The sequence below is a fragment of the Cibotium barometz genome, chromosome 19, assembly GCF_041138505.1.
Source record: "Cibotium barometz isolate CiBa-2024 chromosome 19, ASM4113850v1, whole genome shotgun sequence".
Taxonomy (NCBI): domain Eukaryota; kingdom Viridiplantae; phylum Streptophyta; class Polypodiopsida; order Cyatheales; family Cibotiaceae; genus Cibotium; species Cibotium barometz.
This window is the reverse complement of record NC_141064.1, coordinates 18590293-18611340: the sequence shown is the minus strand read 5'-3', so window position 1 is coordinate 18611340 and position 21048 is coordinate 18590293. Positions and strand designations below refer to the sequence as shown.

The following is a 21048-nucleotide window of genomic DNA, read 5'->3' as shown; positions in this document are numbered from 1 at the left end:
GTCGAGAGCATCTTACTCTTGATCATATCCCATGTTGAAAATTCAGGTCTGAAGCCTTCTTGGAACTCTCGCATGATGTGTCTCTGCATGTAAGATAGCAAACTGAATTTTAGCCTTGTTGGCCCTTGGACTCAAGTTAAAAGTACTCTTCTAACTTGTGCAGCCCTTCCTCCGAGCTCATTAGGGGTGTTTGTTTCCTCTTTGAACTCCTGCAATATTACCTTGTCTTTGAAGTCCTTGCTTAGCTTGTCATCTTTGACTATCACTTTCTGCAGTTCTTCAGAAGAAACCTCACCAATTTGTGCAGGAGACATCATCCTCTTTTTCTCGAGATTTAATAGGTTGTAGGCTTTAAGCTGCTGAGAAAGCATTCTCCCCATCCTTTTGGATGCTTCAAACGCTATGTGAATTAGGCAAGGAACCAAGTCCTTCACCAGTGACCTCCCAAGGGTTTGGGCAGACTATGAGTGGGAAACCCTGGAGCTCCCGTGACGACCTTGCCTCAGCCATGAAATTCTAGGTTGGTGGTGCCCTAATCTCCCTGTCAAATAGCTCTTCATCATCATCGCTATCTGGCAACACGTCCTCCTCTTGAGCCAGCCCTTTACCCTTACGATCTGGCTGATCCTTGAAGGCTTACATTTCATTCCTGACAGTTCTGATTCGAGTGTGAACATTATTGAAGCTACCTTCCTACTGCTCTGTTGTAGAGGAGCTCGGCCTTGTGACAGATGAGTTAGCTGCTGTAAAAAACTGCAAGAGTGCCCCTTGGTGGGGAGGATCACCCAAAATGGTGGGTCATGACTCTGGCGAAGTTTTTATTGATTTTCATATGGAAAAAATGCAAAAAAGCAATCAAAAAACACAGAAAACATCAAAAGGTAGTAACGAGTTGTCCAGTAAATGAAATTGCATTAACTGAAGCATCCATGCATCATACCATGCAACAAAGGATAAATTTAGTTTTTGGTCATTCATGGCATCTCTACTATTTGTCAATTACCAGTAGACTCATGAAGCTTATTTCTCTTGTTTTTATTAACTTTTATTCATATCAAACTCATGCAGAAGACACCATATGGAAGCATACATGCATCATACCATGCAACAAAGGATAAATTTAGTTTTGGGTCATATTCATGGCATCTCTACTATTTGTCAATTACCAGTAGACTCATGAAGCTTATTTCTCTTGTTTTTATTAACTTTTATTCATATCAAACTCATGCAGAAGACACCATATGGAAGCATGCTTGCAAAATGTGATTGTGTATCAAATAAATGCTAATTACCTTGGTGATCCTCTATACTTGTTTGAGTTTCCGATCTATGGCAACTGAACTAATCAACCAACTGTTTGTATTTTCTGCAGAATATTTCAGAAGAACGGTTAAGGCAGCAAGCTGTTGAGACATATCGGCAGAAGAAGAAATGGCTGTCAAGGCCAGGGAGCCATCAGCCACCGCCCCTGGCAAATGTCAGTTCGCTGAGTTTATGATCTTTAGCAGGCAAGAGGAGTAGAAAATGTGAAGGACAGTGACCTTTATATAGATGCTGCTGGTCTTCTACGGGTTGACTCCTGCAGGACTGTGTGGGGGCCCGGCTTCGCCATTGGAATGGTTACTTCATCCAAAGATGTGAGGAATATATTATGCTTAGCGTGGTAGGATTTTAATTGTATCTACATCTAGATTGTTGCTTGTTGCCTGAGTTGTAGTGTTCAAAAGATCCTCTCAGAATGCAAACCCATGGATTCTTTGAAATGGAAGCGTAGTTTATGTGCGTGCTTGTTGGATGCCAAGGAGAGATGATCATGTATATTAGTTTTTGATCGCAAAATGCAAGGACCATTTAATCATCCAAAGAAGCATGGTAAATATGTCACCTCTCAATTCTTTGAGCCCCAAATGCTAGTTCTCCTGGACTTGTAAGTTTTTTTTGGAAGTGTTAGTGGGTGCATTGAGGTTGAAATGAGTGGAAGGTGGCAATAACACCTAGTTTGAGGATGCTACATGTGGTATTTACAAATTTGCAGATGATGGAGTAGATTGCGTGAGACTACGGCGGGTCAGAGAGTAGATTGATTGTGTGAGACTAAGGGGCAAGTTTGAACATGATAACACTGGCCCATTCATAGAAGCACCTAGAACTAGTTTATCATGATTGTCCTCATAATTGTCGAGCAAGCATCGTGTAAGAATTGATGCAAGGAGATTAACATGCTTGAAGTGAACATATGAAGGCTTTGGTTGTGTCAAAATATCTCTACATTGCACACATGATTTGTTGGAAAACTTTCAAGAGTTGTTGGATTATGTTGATTGGCCAGTGTTAAGCATGAAATAGTTGGCTTTGAATGTTGAATAGTTATCTTTGGGACATGCTCATTTAGCATGCAAGGCCATGTATTATTGAAGATTGGATAGCAAGAACGTTCTTAGTTTTCATACATTAGATATCTATTCCATGAAGCTAGGAATCTCCTTTTGCTAGTGGTTGCCACCTTGTAGGTAGAACCCTCACGAGTGTTGATTAAGTATTCGAGTGGACCATGCTAATTGTGGGATACGATTTTTCAAGGCCCTTGTATTTCTAGGGGGATGGGTGGAAATAATTTTCTATCATCTCCCTTCTTTCTCTTGTCCTTCCCACTCCTCGTCTTCCCTCGCTCACGCCCCCCCTCCCCCCCCAACCTCCAACTCCCACCTTGCCCCATCAACCACACCACCACACCCAGTACCTAAAGTGCACTTGACATCTAAGGTCCCTTGGTTTGTGTCAACTCCTCACATGGTAGCTCTAGCAAAGGAGTGGAGTTTAGTCTCTCTCTCTCTCTCTCTCAACCAGCCATAGCATGCCCAACACTAGAAAAAAAAGCACTCGACATCCACAACACCCTTCAATCCCCCACACGACACTCAAAGAGGAGGCCCAACACGCATGTAAAGAAATCCATTGTCCCCACATTATCGATATCCGAATCTTTTGGCTCACTTGCCAAATCTTTAAAGTATAGGAATCCTTATTCAATCAAGCTCTTTGTCCTTGTCATCGACCCTTGAAACTCATCGCAAGCAAGTTCGAAGTCGTCATCCAAGTCACAATCCTTGACTTGGCCTTCCTACACTCTCTCAACATTGTATCTAGGTCTAAGTCCTCTTTAGAACCAACCTCAAAGCACTCCACTTCATGCTTATTCCTCACATCATAAGCCATCCTCTTTTGTTATCCTCTCTAAACCAAGTTCTCATATTGCCATTCATATGACCCACTAATTGGCTCCTCACCCATTACTCTCAACCTAGAATAAGTCCAGGAAGCCACAATTTGGATCTTCCTCTTACATTGGGAGCTCCATATCCCTCTTCTCAAATGCTAGCAACAAATCCACAAGTGTGACTAGCTGACCATGGTCCAATCTCTCTACATCTCTGTAGCCAAGGAAAGAAAATAAATGTGCCACCTTGGTCTTTTTGGGCACTATCCAATGGGTTCAAAGAAGCCACCTCAAATACAATAGAACTTCCATCTTGGAATTATCTCCCCTTTTAGTGCTCCACATGAGCTCACATCCCTTTGCACTACATGAGACTCCCCACATGAGCTCACATCCCTTTGCACTACATGAGACTCCCCTTTTAGTGCTCCACATGAGCTCACATCCCTTTGCACTACATGAGACTCCCCACCTAGCCTAATGAAACCCACCTCAAGAGGACACCATATGCCACATGTCCTCTTACTTGAGTCTCTGGAGATTGTATACCAACCTTTGGAGGATTGCATACCCCACATCTCCTCTTCCTCGACTCTACATCACTTGCCATTGATGTCTGTTGCACATGCATCTTCCTATACCTCCCTATACCTATTATCCAACACATGTAGACTTGGCTTCAAGGATCTCATCCTCCATAACCTTTATTTCATTATCCTCATCTTCCACAAGATCTCGGTTCCCACATTCAGTTCTCAACCTCAAAACAATGGACTCTAACGTGGCCCCCTTGTTGATAACCAAAACACATCACATCATCTTGACCTCGAGGCCATGCAATTTCACTTATGCAAGGCTCTCTAGGTCATCTAACATCTACCATATGAACCTCTTTCAATCCTCAAAACTAGAAACAAGCTTATTTTACCTTCTTTTTTGCTTCTTGCCTTGGCTTGAATGGCCGGATCAAGCATTCCACACTCCATCTTGGCCTTGGTAGAGATGTCCTTTCTCAACCAATATATGATGCCTCTTGATGAAATGGTTCTTAGCTATTACCTAACCCTATAAATGTAGAGCTAAACTTGCCACAAGACATTGCACCTTCATGTGCTCCAAAGCACTTAATGCCACACCTTTATGTGCTCCAAACCACTTGATGTCAAACCTGAATTTTCTTGTATATTCCCCAAAGTCGCTTCCACATGTGTTTGGAAACGGTTGAGATACCTTTGGTCCATGATTATCGGAAACTCATCCCCAAAATTGCTTAAAATCCTTCGAGTGTGCAAGAAGTCCTCTGCTTTCTCCTGCACTCACACCAAAAGCATAGCCTTCTAAAAATTATGTAAGGATTTCATGGCAATGTACCAATGGCCACTTGTTGCCTACAACCTTGATTGAAGTCCCTAAGGTATGCGAGAGGGTCCTCCCCCATGTTGCCATAACACTTGTTCTGGATCCATATAAATGACTCAAACCCACATGTAAAGAACCTTGTATAATTCCACAATTTCCATTATCAACCTCTAGAAGTACAACACCACCTAGAACAAGCACATGCTTGACATCTCCACCAAAGAAAGATGTGCAATAAATTTAGAAAGGACATGACATCAAAGGATTTGTGCGGGCTTATAGGCATATGGGATCAATGTAAGTGTGCTAATGTGTTACTTACCATCATCACACTACTCACAAACACTTGACATCTGTGCAAGAAAGGGTGGTTTGACAGATGCAGAGGCCTATGCTGATTATTGGAAGGGGTTTTGGGCAGAGAATAAGGTAGATCCTCGGGTGTGGGAAGAGGCGGATGCAATTGTTTGGTCATGGAGGCCCAGAAAACCAGGGCCTTATATGAGAATCAAGATAGCAGTCAAGGAAGCCAAAAAAGCACAAGGAATGCGTCTAGGTGGAGCAGATCAACCTCATGAGGAAGACTTTGACAGTGCCTGCCTTGAAGAGTTATGACTTTTGTGGGTGCTATGACTTTTGTGCTTTAAATTTGCATGATAGTAAAAATGCAGCAGTCTCACTTATTTGAAATTTTCTATTTCTCACAACCTAATTTGCAAACAAGATTGTTTTTCCACCATCATAATCTACCATCGTACTTGTTTAAGACTTGGTATTTAAATTTAAAGATTGTTTCATTTAATTGTTGCCATTGAAGGTAAGTTTCATTTATTAGTTTGATCCACAATCATGAAGTCTGTGGGTATTTATGTACAAGACATATGCGGCTTCCTTATTATGGTGTTTATCAATACCACCTTCCTACATGATCTATCTATCTCCTTCCAAGTATGGAATGGCCCAATGGCCATTCTTTACACACGTACAAATTCCCACAATAAGTGGGAAATTTCCAATTTATGCGAAACATACCAATTTCAAAATTTCCAAAATGCAAGATTTTTTTCGTTTTATCTAATATGGACTTTACGTATAAATTCACATTTCCAAACAGTTTCATAGTTACTATTGAATTTTGGTAGTGTTGACACCATTTTGAGACACTATAGAACATGAAATTATTTAGACCACACGTAGACAACAACCAAAAGGGAAAATATTTATCATATATATTTACTAAAGTATAAGAGCCACCCCATTGAAGAAACTCATATCCTCATCACTACCTATCCATCCTTGATTGCATCTTATCTTCATACTCACCCATGATTATTTTTTATTTTGTGACAAACTGAGTAAAGTTGCTTCTTACTCGCTGTGGGGCATGTTATGAGGAGTAAATTCATGGAATTTAATATTCCCATGTTTCTCATTATTTATGAATTATGCTATATGGATCTAGATTGGGATGCCTTTCTAAATCTAGGCGATCCTAGCTTACTTTGCACGTATGCAAGTGATTTCATACATGCGTGAGAGTATGGGTTGCATCATCTTGATTTATTGAGTTTCATATGGTTATTTATATTTTTAAATAATTAAATAATTAATTTATTATCATAGTTGATGTAAGTGTAGATCCTTGGATTGGATAATGAAAGAGAGCTAGTGGTGGTCATGAAGATTTTGAGACACTCGACTTTGGAAGTCAGTGCATTATTATTATTTGATTTTGTGCAATGCGTGCCATTTATTCTATTTTATTTTTTGGCAACGGATATATTTATTTGGACATGTGAAATCTCCCTTATGCATATTTCATTTTACAAGAGATATACACATATGGTTTGAGGTTTATATTTATTTTAAGTAGTTTGGCTTGCACATTCAATTAAGCAAGCTATTTTTGTTAAAGTTGACATCTTTGTAAAAGTGGAAACTATTTTGAGCCCCACTAGTTATTTCAAGCAATATGATCAAAATACATCAAGACGAAGTGTGGGCTCACTCTTGTGTGGTAAAAAATTGGACCCAATCTTGTGTTATGTGCAAATTTTACTCTATGTCTTGTAAACTATTATTTTGTAATTTATTTATGGGTCGTTGTCCTCCAACGAAATCAAAAGGAGGACCTAAAACAAGTGGTCTAGTGGGTACATACAAGACAACAATCAACGTTCAATGGGCCTGGAATCAAGGGATGTGGCAAATATGTTTTGATGAAGGATAGATTATGGGGACTTAAAGTGGAAGGGAGAAGTTTACACAATATGATGATGGGAAGAATGTGTGGCTTAGTAAAGGAAGAAGTATCCAAAATATGAGAATGGGAAAAATTTATGGCTTAGTAAAGATGAAAATCCATTAGCTATTATTGCATTAGGTTTGGGAGATATTTTCATTCATCACATTATTGACAAAAAGGTACAAATGGAGCCACAAAAGATAGAATTACATAAGTAGATGGGTCAAATGAGCCATAATACTTTATGTAAGAGGATAAGATTTTGGGTGTTCATATGGATGGGCAATTGAAAGATTCATGTATGTAGGAAGTAGGCAAGAATATTGTGATAGCAAATGGAGTGTGTAGGAACTAGGAAGAGAGGATAAATAGAGATTTAGGGTTGTGATGGTAGAAAGAGGATGGGTTTGTGTTGAGTGTTTGTGGGTAGAATGATGATGGTAAGCAGCATGTTAGCACACTTACATTGATTACATATTCCTACAAGCCCACGCAAATTCTTAGATGTCATGTCCATTCTAAATTCTTGCACATATTTCATACTCTATTAGAATCTTCTCGTAGTTTGGTGACTTCCTATCCATATCAATGTTTGATTCAGCCATAGCAAGCCAAATTGGATACACATCTTTGTTTGGTGGGAGCAACAAGATAAAGTCCCCTTACTGGACATCTAGCATTGGGTTGAATTCTTCCCTTGGTTTCTCTCGTTGAGGCCCCACAATAATGATCATTGTACTCCTCGTAACCTAATAACCTTTCAGGCTCAAAGGAAGCATCCATGTCCCGCTATTGAGAGCCTTGAGACTTTGGCCAAAAATGTGTGTACAATCTAGCCTTCGATGCTATAATTGGTTTATCAAGCTCTTGGATTATATTATTCGAGTAATCTATCACCACAGGTCTATAATATCTTGGAACAAAAGATCCGTTTTCAAGATTTTGCCAAAATCTAATATAAGACTTTATACCTGATATCACATCCTCATGCCCCTTTACATGCTCTGCCATCGACAACAAAGGTGGATTACCTGGTGGTGGTAACATTGGCTTACCTTCACTATCTTTCTTCCACAGTGGAATACCTTCGTCACATCACTAGGCCTCCAATCAAGTGTTGCTACATGCACTTTATATTGCATTACTGGTGTGTCCCCATTCATGAAGAATTGAAATTGAAGTGGCATCACAAATGTATCCATCACAATATCGCTTGAAGTCAGGCACTTGAGTTAGCAACAAAGAAGGCACTGGTGATGAAGAGCTTGAGCTGGTCCTTAAGGTGTCCATAAAATGTGGTAAAGTGAAGGTCTGTCGTCCGACTCTCAATATTCTTGAGAACCTACTAAACATTGCATCTATGTCCTCATGTGTGTGTTTGACCATTAAAAATCCCAATTGAACAGTTTTAAAAACCCCCCTTGCAAATAGAAGAGATAGATATGCAAACATGTATCGATTCTTGTTTTCACCTGCACAATTATCTAGTTACAGTAGTAGCAAGTTCTCTGGCAATCTGCGAAAAGCCGAAATCAAATTGACACCTTGTAAATCATTTAGACCTAATGCATGTTCTCCTAGAACAATGGTTGTTGTGGAATTTGCATGTGCATTGACACTCGATACTTGTTGGCCAATAAGCTCTTTACCATCAGTATATCATAGTGGTAATCTAAAGCTTCCCTTGAGCTCAAGGCATGGAGAAGCGAAACATTGGTCCTTGAAGCCCCATCTGTAGTTAGATCACCAAGGGGGTGCTTATCCAACTGCTCTAGGTTATGCAAACACAATGCAATTGATCCAATTGTGAGATTAGGATCCGATGGCCATAACCCATTTAACATAAAGTGACCGTAATGCCCCTCCCCATTTAACATAAAGTGACCGTAATGCCCCTCCCCATGTCCATGAGTGATCATACCAAACAATGCCACCTGTGCAGATAGCTGCCATGCTAAATCTATGTCCTTTGGTACAATTTGTAGTCTAGGAATGGCCGTCTTCTTTTGATCCATCTTATCATGGATGATGCACACATATTTCTCTGGTTGTAATTATGAAAATGCACGCCATGCATAATACATGTTTCTACAACTCTTTGCTGACTCATGTGAACTTTTATTTCCTCCTTGATCTTTTCTCTTTCTTGTAGACTTGGCTCCCATTCTAGCCTTCAATGAACTACACAAACTGCACTTAGAGAACTCATTTGTCTTTGTCAATGCCACGTGGGGATACTCTTGATTCCATATTCTCCCAAAAAAAGACTTGGATAACTTCTTTTCATATCCCAATTGATCAAGCGTTGTATTGATCTCATCTAATATGAACCTGCTTGTATGTTTCGGGTATCCTTAACTGAGTCTCCCTTGAGCCATCCAGCATAGTTCTACTCTTGTTAGGCATCCGCTCTGAGTTAACGTTGATGAAGTCCTCAAGTAGTGCTCTAGCCATACCAGTATGCTCAAGGCTTCTTCGGACTATCCTTGTGTTTCCATGTACATGTTGACGCACACTAGCCTCAAACTTTTCCCTGTAGTAGCGACGATAAAAAGATGTCTTCGGGATTCATGCACCTCATACCATGATCGGCAAAGACACCCATCCCATTAAGTCTAAATTTATATTCTTTGTTTTTGAGTCTTGTAGCCAAGACATAGAGAGCACATCATATATGTAGTTTGTGCGAATTTCTTGAGATTGTCCCCAAAAATCTTGGCGTATGCGCATTATCATGTCGTGATCTGCAAGCTGACAACATTTATTTTTACAACAATCAATAGAGGCAACCCTTTTTGCAATGATTCCATTGACAAATAGAAACTCAAAGTTGGTGGTTCTCTCATTTGGAGTTCTTTTTATGAAAGTATAGCTTCTCTTTTTTGAGGTTGGGACCTCTTCAGCCACCATTGGATACTCAACAGTGTTCTGCTCGCCATCACCCTGCATGTCTTCAAAGGCTGCATAGCGCTACAATGGAGTATTGTTGTCTAACATTGTAATTTGCTTGATAGGGCACTTAACTAAGTTGATGCTGTCCACCTCATAACCATTTCCACTTAATGTACCCTCTTGCGCCTTATCAACATCCACACCTATGCAATGCTCACCAAGTTGTTCAAAGTTGACAGTTTTCTGGAAGCACAAACAATATCAAACCCTTGTTCATCATCTGGGTGTTGCTCTCATCCATAAAAGGACATTTTTTTCTCTTCCAAGACTCAAGTTGTCCCGATGCTCTCGTTCTTGATTTAAAAGAATATGGAGAGAATCAAGCTATTCCTGAATAGTACGACGGTGGTGCGGATATTCACCCATTTTCTGACAATTAAAAGGAATAAGAAAAATTTAAAACAAGAGAAAAGATAGGGTTTCTTATCTCATATGGAACGTCGAGCTAGATGTGAGTCCTGCCAAGTTAGCTCAATACAAAAATGCATAATTTTTTTTAAAAGAAATAATCCATGTACTCTTTTAAAATTAGAAAACTAGCCATAGGTTAAAGCAACATTTTAATGATATTATTTGGACTTCATGAGGATTTAGAAAACAACATTATTCACAAGAATTCGACAACTCTCAAAATTTCTCTTGAGGTAAGTTCTAAAAATCTGTAGAAGAAATCCAAACTAACTATATGTACATGAGATTCTTTTCCATAAAATATGATGGGAATAGTCAAAAAATATATTTTTCGTTTGTAAAACATTTTTTTTTGATCTCATTTGTAAAGCTTTAAGCTTATTTGAAAGCTTTTAAAGCTTAGTCAAAAGCCTAAAAATTATATATATATAGTAAAATAATTTTTCCTTCTACTAGGGTATGCTCAGCGGCATGAATAGAGAAGAGAAATGAAAAACATCACCATCAATGCTGGGTGCAATCTTCCCCCCCCTTGTGCGTGGCCTTCCCCCACACAAGAGTATTTCTTTATTAGCTTTCTTTTCCCCAAAAATAGGCCATAGCCCCAAAATACAAAATGTGCTTTTTAGAGAGCACGACACTCTTCTTTTAGAAAAATAGAGTGTCAAATATTGGGACTAGGGTAAAGCCATAGGCTTTAATAAATTCTACATTATAAATGTATCTTTCCTAAAGCTCAAAATGGAAAAATCATTTGCTAAGGTTGCAAGCTATGCTTGTAAAAATAAATGGGTGGGATGCACATAAGAAACATTCTCCTTCAACATTATTTATCAATCCTCGTAATCTTCTTGACGTGAAAATATAAGCTCAATTAATAATTAAATTAATCCCATAAATATTAAACAGGCACAAACCATAACCAACTCATGACTACCAGGCGTAAGTACTTCCAAGGATCACCCTACCAATACAAACCTAACTGAAATAATCATAGACAGCCCCAAGCATACGTCATATACCGCACGTATTAATATTTTTAGTGGTGTCACCCACGATATTAACCTAGCCGGCATGACGCAAGAGTAACCTAGGCGTCCCCAAATTACTCAAGAGGGAAAAAATAATATTCTTAAAGAGAACTGAAAATATATTCTCATAACACTAAGGCCACTGTTTCCGCTAATACGACTGAATTATATACCTAGATGAATCCAGGAACATGCCCAAATACTCATGGTAGTCAACCCACAAGACTATATAACTATCAATGCCATTATGCATAGTATAGACTAGATACTACGTCATCCCCACTAATGTCATCAGTGCCCAATAGTGGGTGTAGAGCTCTATATCAAGATATGCTCTCACACATGCACTCCACACACACACACACACACACACACACACACACACACAAGAACATAAATTCACTCAAAGGCCTTCGTACTAAGTTTCTGTCAAACCTCCAAAGATGCAGGGTAGACTTAGCCATAATGAAGCCTAGCACTAAGGGAAGTAGCAAATAGAAAGAATTAGTACAGCAAATAAGTAGTTGATAGGGCAAATGCACCGCTAAATATAATGTATAGTATATATACATATACTATATAATGTATATAGTATATATACATTATAATGTATAGTATATATACTTTATATATATACTAATATATATAATGTTTAGTATATATACATTATATACTATTAATACAATGCATATTATATACAGTTAAAATTATATACAATTTTTATATATACTATACTTTACTTTATATGTATACTATACTTTTTACATATATATTCTATGCTTATATATATATATTATAGTATATACTAATTATAGTATATACTTAATATATAGTATATATACAATAAGAATTATATACAATTTTTATATATATTATACTATACTTTATATATACTATACTTTTTATATATATATATAGTATAGTATATATAGTATATACTATACTATATTATATATATACTATAATATAGTACAGTGCTAAAAAAAAACCGGGGTTTAGTGTAAGCCTAACTTCAAATTTTGAAAATTACCTTTTGAAATTTGAGTTGAAGGTATGAAAACCTTCAAATTTTCAAGGGTTATAGTAGTAATACTTTTTAATTTTTTAAAATTTCTCAAGTGATAATTTTTAAAATTTTAGATTAAGGGTTTTCGACCTTTTCTAGAAATACTTTTGTTCGAGCACTGATATAGTATATAATATATACTATATTATATATACTATAATATAGTATATATACTATATTACATATAGTATATATTGTTAGGTGGTGGAGCTTGATCTCATTGCCACAACATGTTTCTCAGGACCCTCCTTATTATTATCGCCATGGGGGGTCCAAGGGGGGGGGGGACGACACTTTATGGAGCCCCCCTGGTGGGGGTTCGGGGGGCAGCCCCCCTGTAGCAAATTTTTTGGGGCATTTTTCCATGTATTTTCTCATGTACTTTTGCATGAAAATTGGGTGATATCCATTATGTGGTGGAGAGACTTTTACATGCTTTTGTATTAGGGTTTTAGCTCACCGTGTGTATATTATATATATTATATATATTATATATTATTATAGTATATTATATATTATATGTATATTATAGTATATTAGTATATAGTATATAGTATATAGTATATTATATATATTATATATTATATATTATTTAAATTGTAACCTAATCTAGCTAAACAAAAGCATCTGAAAGCAAGCCACCAAGCGAACGGAGAGGTGGCCACCTGCACAGCGAACAGTGGAAGCACACGGAGAAGAGAGAGACAAAGAGAGAGAGCGTCGGTTTAGAGGAGAAGGAGAGCGTCAGTTCAGAGAGCGCCGAAGGGAGGGAGCGTGAAGGAGGGGGGGAGAAGGAGGAGTAGGTAAGGGCTTTTTTTTTCTCTCTCTCTCTTCTCTCTCTCTCTCTCTCTCTCTCTCTCACACACACACGCACGCGCACACACACACACACACACACACACACACACACACACACACATACACTCACACACATACACACACACACACTCTCTCTCTCTCTCTCTCACACACACAGAGACTCTCTCTCTCTCTCTCTCTCAGTATGTTTTTTAATTAAGCAAGTTTAATTATATTTAAAAATTTAAGTAAGACTTCTAATTAAAATTAAGTAAGACTTCTAATTAAAAGTAATTCAATTTATTGTGTTTAAATATGCATTCAAACATAATTAATTAAATCTATATTCATTAAGATTAATCTTAATTAAGATTAATTTATTAATCTTAATCATAATATTAATTAAATTACCTAATCAACTTGAACAGCTCTAATAACACGAGAAACTTACTTAATCGGCTTAAAAGACTCTAATAACACGAGAAAACAATTTGCATACCTAACGTGGGTGCGATTCGAGTGTAGAGACGGTAGCGCTCCAAATGTTGATTAAGCAAACACGTAGCGTAGAAGCGTTGGACATAGATGGGTGGAAAAATGACGGATGAGGGTGGTTTCAAATAATCCAAATTTCAAAATTGATATGGGGAGAGGGGGAAAACATTATGCACGAAAGAGGAAGGCATGAAGATTATAATTTGAAATTGAAATTCAAATTTGAATTTTGATTTGGAAATTCGATGGGAAAATTCTAGTTTGAAATTCAAATTTCGGATTTGGGAATGCCCCTAGGACGCCAAGAATGGCCATGGCCATTCTTCTCATGCACAGTATGAATGGCCCTAGGGCACCCAAGAATGGCCATAGGGCCATTCTTTTCATGTACATGTGGAAGAATAGCCATAGAACCATTCTTGCATGACCCCAAGGCCTTAAGGTCATTTTGGAATGGCCGTGGGGCATCCAAGAATGGCCATAGGACCATTCTTTTCATGCACAACATGTGGAAGAATGGCCCAAGGGCCATTCTTGCATGACCCCTATTGAAATTTGAGCATTGTGATGAGCTATGGTGGATCAAACACTAGAATCAACATCATTAACAAAGTGATTAGCAAATAATTAAGATGTAATTAGTGGGTAATTAGCAAATAGATTAATGTAGGCATGGATACTCAAAAACCAGCAAATTCTCATTAGGGCTATGCCTCAATTTATAGAGTTTACATCAAGCATCAAATCCCATTGATTTCTCCATGATTCACTCCATCTCTTTTCCCTGATTCTCTCCACCTCTTCACTTTTCCCAGAATATCTCCCAGAATAACTCCACACTTCCCACAATATCTCCACACTTCCTAAATCTTCTCATGCTACTCTTTATTCTCTCCTAGTAGATTCTTCTCACCTTTTCACAGGTTCTTTCACATTTACATCTTCTCTTTTACAGCCTCTAACCAAGGGCTTGTTCCCGCACACACCCTATTCACTTGCATTTTCAACACCTCCCCTCAAGTGAATACTCCTAGTACACCTAGACCCTATACCAAGTTTGCCTCCCCTTACTTGATAGTCCACGACTAGTGTCTAGCATACCTCCCCTCAAGTTATCTTAGCACACCTGGACCCTGTATCAAGTTTCTCTCTTACTTGACAGTCCGCGACCAGTGCCTCAAGTCCCTAAACTCCATAGTCCTCTCTCTCTCTATGTGTCCAAGGCTACTATAAGTGCCTGTGACCTTGACTAAAGTGCTCACACATACATCTACCACGTGGCCTACATCATCGGTGGCTCAGAGGTGGTTTTTCTTTGTTGGGGAAGGTTACATTGGGTTGTGGGGTCTCTCTCTCTCTCTCTCTCTCTCTCTCTCTCTCTCAGAAAAGATGATCACCTTTGTCCACACTCTTCAGAAGCACTGCTAGTGCCTCATCATCTTCTACCTTTTTGCCAATACCTGCCAGCTGCTGTTGTTTAATGCTTTTATATTTGTTCAAGTGTGTGATTAAAGGTTCAATTTCCTTCATGTCCAATTTGTAGAATTGCATTAATAGATTTATCTTTGAATTTTTTGCTTGTGTACCAAATAATTTATTGAGTTCATCCCATGCATCTTTTGCCCATTGTATCCCTGTGATGTGATGAATGATTTCATCATTTAAACTGAGTGTAATAAGTCCCAATGCTTTTTCATTCCCACTCTTCCACTCATTTTCTCCTCTCTCTGGGCATTCATCTCTCCCTTCAACTAATCCCCACAGATTTTTCCTCATGAGCAAATACATGGTTTTTGTCTGCCATGTATAAAACTGCTCCCCATTAAATTTGGCTATTTCTTGTGCTGAACTCATGGTGATGTGAAGGGGGTATTACCTCGATCCAATTTCAAGATTCAAGGGCAGTGTCTACCCTTTTACAACTCAATCTGGTGTTTAATAGATGATTACAACAAATTTATCAGCATAAAATCACCAGAAATTACATATTAAATCAAGGGTAACCAATTTGTACAGGATGGTTGGAGTATCAAACCAACTCCGATTTGCAATTTGAAGTTATAGGGATCTGTATCAGATACTTAATGGTTAATTTGAACCCTCAATTGCACCAAAAATAGTGATTAGCACTGATTAATCTCACTGATTAGTAAATTAATGCTCTGTTTTGTGTGCAAAAAACAGAGTATGCGGGGAGTCCAGATCTGGTGCCTTAGACATCAAATGAGCTTAAATGCTTTCAAAGGCATCAATAGCAATGAGTCTAGTAGAGGATTAAGCCAAGAAACACAAGATTTGACCAAATATTGAAAGCTTAATCTCTGTTTTACCAAACTCACCTGCAGATTTGATGAAGAGCTTGGATCTCACTGTAGACTTGATGAAACTGAATTCTGTCTTTACCAGCTTGAAGAGCATGCTTGAAAACACCTTGGGCTAAAAGGAATTAGAGACCTTTGATTTGTGGAAGCTGCAATGTCAAAAACTCCTCAAAAAAAAGGCACCGGTAAATTTCACGATTTCTCCTTCGTTGCTTGGCGGTTTGCTATGCCGATTTGATGAGCTTGAAGCCAAGTGGGTTGGCTACCATATGCTAGAAGGGTTTAAGCTAAATGTGAGTGTGCAAGGTGAATGAGATTCTCCACTGGCTGGGGGTACAGAAGTGAAGTGAAAAATAACTAAAATTTTGATTATTTTCTAATTATGTACTAATCTTAATTAATTAAATAATGGGCTCATAAACCTGATGGATTCTAGGCATGCCTCTGATACCATGTTGAAATTTGAGCATTGTGATGAGCTATGGTGGATCAAACACTAGAATCAACATCATTAACAAAGTGATTAACAAATAATTAAGACGTAATTAGTGGGTAATTAGCAAATAGATTAATGTAGGCATGGATACTCAAAAACCAGCAAATTCTCATTAGGGCTATGCCTCAATTTATAGAGTTTACATCAAGCATCAAATCCCATTGATTTCTCCATGATTCACTCCACCTCTTTTCCCTGATTCTCTCCACCTCTTCACTTTTCCCAGAATATCTCCCAGAATAACTCCACACTTCCCAGAATATCTCCACACTTCCTAAATCTTCTCATGCTACCCTTTATTCTCTCCCAATAGATTCTTCTCACCTTTTCATAGGTTCTTTCACATTTACATCTTCTCTTTTACAGCCTCTAACCAAGGGCTTGTTCCCGCACACACCCTATTCACTTGTATTTTCAACAACCCCAAGGTCTCAAGATCATTTTGGGATGGACATGGGGCATCCAAGAATGGCCATAGGGCCATTCTTCTCATGCACAACAGGTGGAAGAATGGCCCTAGGGCCATTCTTGCATGACCCCAAGGCCGCAAGGTCATTTTGGAATGGCCATGGGACGGACATCGGGCATCCAAGAATGGCCCTAGGGCCATTCTTTTCATGCACAACATGTGAAAGAATGGCTGGAACAATGGCCCAAGGGCCATTCTTGCATGACCCCAGGGGCTCAAGGTCATTTTGGGATGGACATGGGGCATCCAAGAATGGTCCTAGGGCCATTATTTTCATGCACAATAGGTGCAAGGACAATTCTTGCATGACCCCAAGGCCTCAAATATCCACTATTTTACTTTAAAGTGCATCATAGTGTCTGAAATAGTGTTCATGGGGGCATCCAAGAATGGCCATAGGGCCATTCTTGCATGACCCCAAGGGGCCATGGGGGCATCCAAGAATGGCCATGGTGCCATTCTTTTCATGTACAACATGTGTAAGGACCATTCTTGCATGACCCCAAGGCCTACGTGTCATTTTGGGATGGCCATGAGGCATCCAAGAATGGCCCCAGGACCATTCTTGCATGACCCCAAGGCCTACGTGTCATTTTGGGATGGCCATGAGGCATCCAAGAATGGCCCTAGGACCATTCTTGCATGACCCCAAGGCCTACGTGTCATTTTGGGATGGCCATGAGGCATCCAAGAATGGCCCTAGGGCCATTCTTTTCATGCACAACAGGTGTAAGGACCATTCCTACATGACCCCAAGGCCTCAAATATCCACCGTTTTACTTTATAATGCATCATACTACATGAAATAGTGCCATGGGGGCATCCAAGAATGGCCCAAGGGCCATTCTTACAAAACCCCAAGGTTTAATGGGTGCATCCAAGAATGGCCATAGGGTCAATCTTTTCATACAGAACATGAGGAAAAATGGTCCTAGGGCCATTCTTTTCATGCACAACAGGTGGAAGAATGGCCCTAGGGCCATTCTTGCATGACTCCAAGGCCTCAAGGTCATTTTGGAATGGCCATGGGGCTCCCAATAATGGCCTCCTTCCATGCATAACAAGTGGAAGAATGGCCATGCATGACCCCAAGGCCTCAAAGTCATTTTGGGATTGCCTTGGGGGCATCCAAGAATGGCCATAGGCCATTCTTTTCATGCATAACACGTGGAAGAATGGACCTAGGGCTATTCTTGCATGACCCCAAGGCCTCAAGGTCATTTTGGGATAGACATGGGGCATCCAAGAATGGTCACGACCATTCTTTTCATGCACAATAGGTGTGGAAGAATGGCCCAAGGGCCATTCTTGCATGACCCCAAGGCCTCAAGGTTATTTTGGGATGGCCATTCTTGCATGACCCCAAGGCCTCAAGGTTATTTTGGGATGGCCATGGGAGAATCTAAGAATGGCCTAAGGGCCATTCTTTTAATGCACAACAGCAGTGGAAGAATGGCCCAAGGGCCATTCTTGCATGACCCCAAGGCCTCAAGGTCATTTTGGGATGGCCATGGGGGCATCCAAGAATGGCCTAAGGGCCACTCTTTTAATGCACAACAGGTGAAAGAATGGCCCAAGGGCCATTCTTGCATGAACCCAAGGCCTCAAGGTCATTTTGGAATGGCCATGGGGCATCCAAGAATGGCCCTAGGACCATTCTTTTCATGCACAATAGGTCGAAGGATGACCCCAAAGGCCATTCTTGCACGACCCCAAGGCCTCAAGATCATTTTGGAATGGCCATGGGGCATCTAAGGATGGCCTCTTTTCATGCACAACAACAGGTGGAAGAACGACATGTGTAAGGACCATTCTTGTATGACCCTTGGGCCTCAAGGTCATTTTGGAATGGCCATGGGGCTTCCAAGAATGGCCCTTGGGCCATTCTTTTCATGTACAACAAGTGGAAGAATAACCCAAGGGCCATTCTTGCATGACCCCAAGGCCTCAAGGTCATTTTAGGATGGACATTGGGCATCCAAGAATGGCCCTAGGGCCATTCTTTTCATGCACAACTGGAAGAATAGCCCAAGGGCCATTCTTGCATGACCCCAAGGCCTCAAGGTCATTTTGGAATGACCATGGGGCATCCAAGAATGGCCATAGGGATATTTTTTTAATGCACAATAGGTGGAAGAATGGCCCAAGGGCCATTCTTGAATGACCCAAAGTCTCAAGGTCATTTTGGAATGGCCATGGGGCATCCAAGAATGGCCCAATAGGTGTAAGAACCATTCTTTTCATGCACAACTGACCCCAAGGCTTCCAAGAATAGCCCTATGGCCATTCTTTTCATGTAATTTTAAATTAATAATGGCCCCATAGCAGCATTCAAGAATGCCCTTGGGGCATGCTATTATTTAACTAGGACCATTTCTTATGGGGTGATATACATGAAGTTATCTTTTTTAGCTCTTATGCGTTGTTGCTTTATTTATTTTTGTAAATATGTTAGAACTGTTTTTAAATTGTCTTACAAAAATCAATTTTGCATAGCAAAAGATGTAAAAAGCAAAAGGAAGCTTTCATTTCCCTTAAGTATTGACATGGCCAGGGGAGACTCAAAGGATTGGTACCTTGATCTCTATGACCTTCAAGGCAAAAAGCTACATCGGATCCATCTCTTCATTCAGATGGAAGACAGCAAGGAGTCTTTTGAGGGTAGGGGACAGGTCAAGGCAATCAATGTTTTTGTGGTTGATTTGCATCAAGAAATCAAATGCATACCAACTCTCTCACACTGCATATAGGAGGGATCGTATGAGGGTTGATTAAGAGGACTCTATGTTCTCTAGAGCGTGGAACCTGACTATAGAGAATTTCTCTGACATTACTTGTGAAATGCTAATCAATGCTTTTACTATGATACTACAAAAGAAAGTAACAAAGAGAGATGTGGTTTTTCGGGCTGGTGTCTCATCAAAAAGATCAAAAAAGTCAAAGGTAGGTGGCCACAACTTTAGAGACTGGGGGCTCCACTCTAACCATTTCTAACCTAAAAGATCTAGTTAAGAAAGGAAAAAAGGTGAAGGATTCCCCTTTAAGAGAGATGGATCAGTATGCACAATATTTTCCTCTAGGTTTATATACTGAGTATGAAATCCTTGTTGTGGAGAATTGTTTGGTAGCACCCAGCCACACTATATGTCGTCCCATGGACATTATCAAAGCAGAGGAAATTTGTGGATGGTTTGTTAGAAAGGCAAACAATCCTTGTTCATGTGCGTACCTAATGCCTGTCAAGTTGATTTGTGAAGGGATACACGAGCCACTAGCCAAGGAAGATCTAAGGGAAGGGGATGTTAAAAAATATGCATATTGGATCATAGGATGGCCAGCATTCTATCTATGCTGCAAAGGCAATTGTATCGCATGATAATCTTGATCCGAGATTACTCTACTTGAAAGATGTTTATAGATATCGAAAGGCTCGGATTGTTGTGAATGCACCTCCAACAGTAACAGTGGCCATCTCCAAGATGGAAAATCTAGAGGCACAAGAATTATTCATGAAGCAAACTTATAGTGACATATTAAAGCACTTGAGAAGCCAGTACGAGCATTATAAAAAGCCTTTAAGACTAGTAGTTGGAGTCCCAAAGGGACACCCTTCTCGTGTAAATTGGGATGTAAGTCATTGTATCTTATGTTTTTTAATCTTATTTGATAGCTTTTTTGATGTACCAGAATTGGAACTGTCTTGTTGTTTATGTTCTGTTTGTTTTTTCGTGATGATGATAGAATTTCTCTTCGAGTGACGAATTATCAATGGGTGCCTACTTTTTGCACCGAAGCAAGCACACATGGTTACATGCCCTGATGACATCTTCTATACTTGGCTAAATATTGCAGAAGATGTCGAGAATGGTGAACTTGGGGGAAAGAAGCCTAATCCATCTCATTTCATATGCTTGTGTGGTTTAGAAGAGGACGTGATCAAGCTTATTCAAATAGAGCTTTCGAAAGGGGACATCTTGCTCTCGAAGGGGGTTGTAGACAAGGAAAAGATTGACATGGTTGATAGAGTGATGCTATTGAAGCAGGATAAGGTTTTGCAAGAATAGCTATTTCTTCAATTCAACAATGTTAATGATTAAAAGAAATGCTGATAAGAGCTGGCTTCAACTTATCACATTAATGATAGTGTCTACCATGTGCTTCATCAAAAGTGTGAGCCATGGATAAAGG

General features: G+C 39.5%; 1 protein-coding gene across 1 annotated transcript in view; it reads left to right on the top strand.

Annotated features, from left to right (window-relative positions):
* LOC147628298 (coiled-coil protein) overlaps positions 1–1864 on the top strand; it is a 49417-nt gene extending 47553 nt beyond the window's left edge. Inside the window, exon 5 of the mRNA XM_086813397.1 lies at positions 1373–1864. Within this exon, the coding sequence (XP_086669523.1) occupies positions 1373–1498 (126 nt within the window). The 3' untranslated portion in view covers positions 1499–1864. The remainder of the gene's footprint in view (positions 1–1372) is intronic.
* Positions 1865–21048: the final 19184 nt, after the last annotated feature.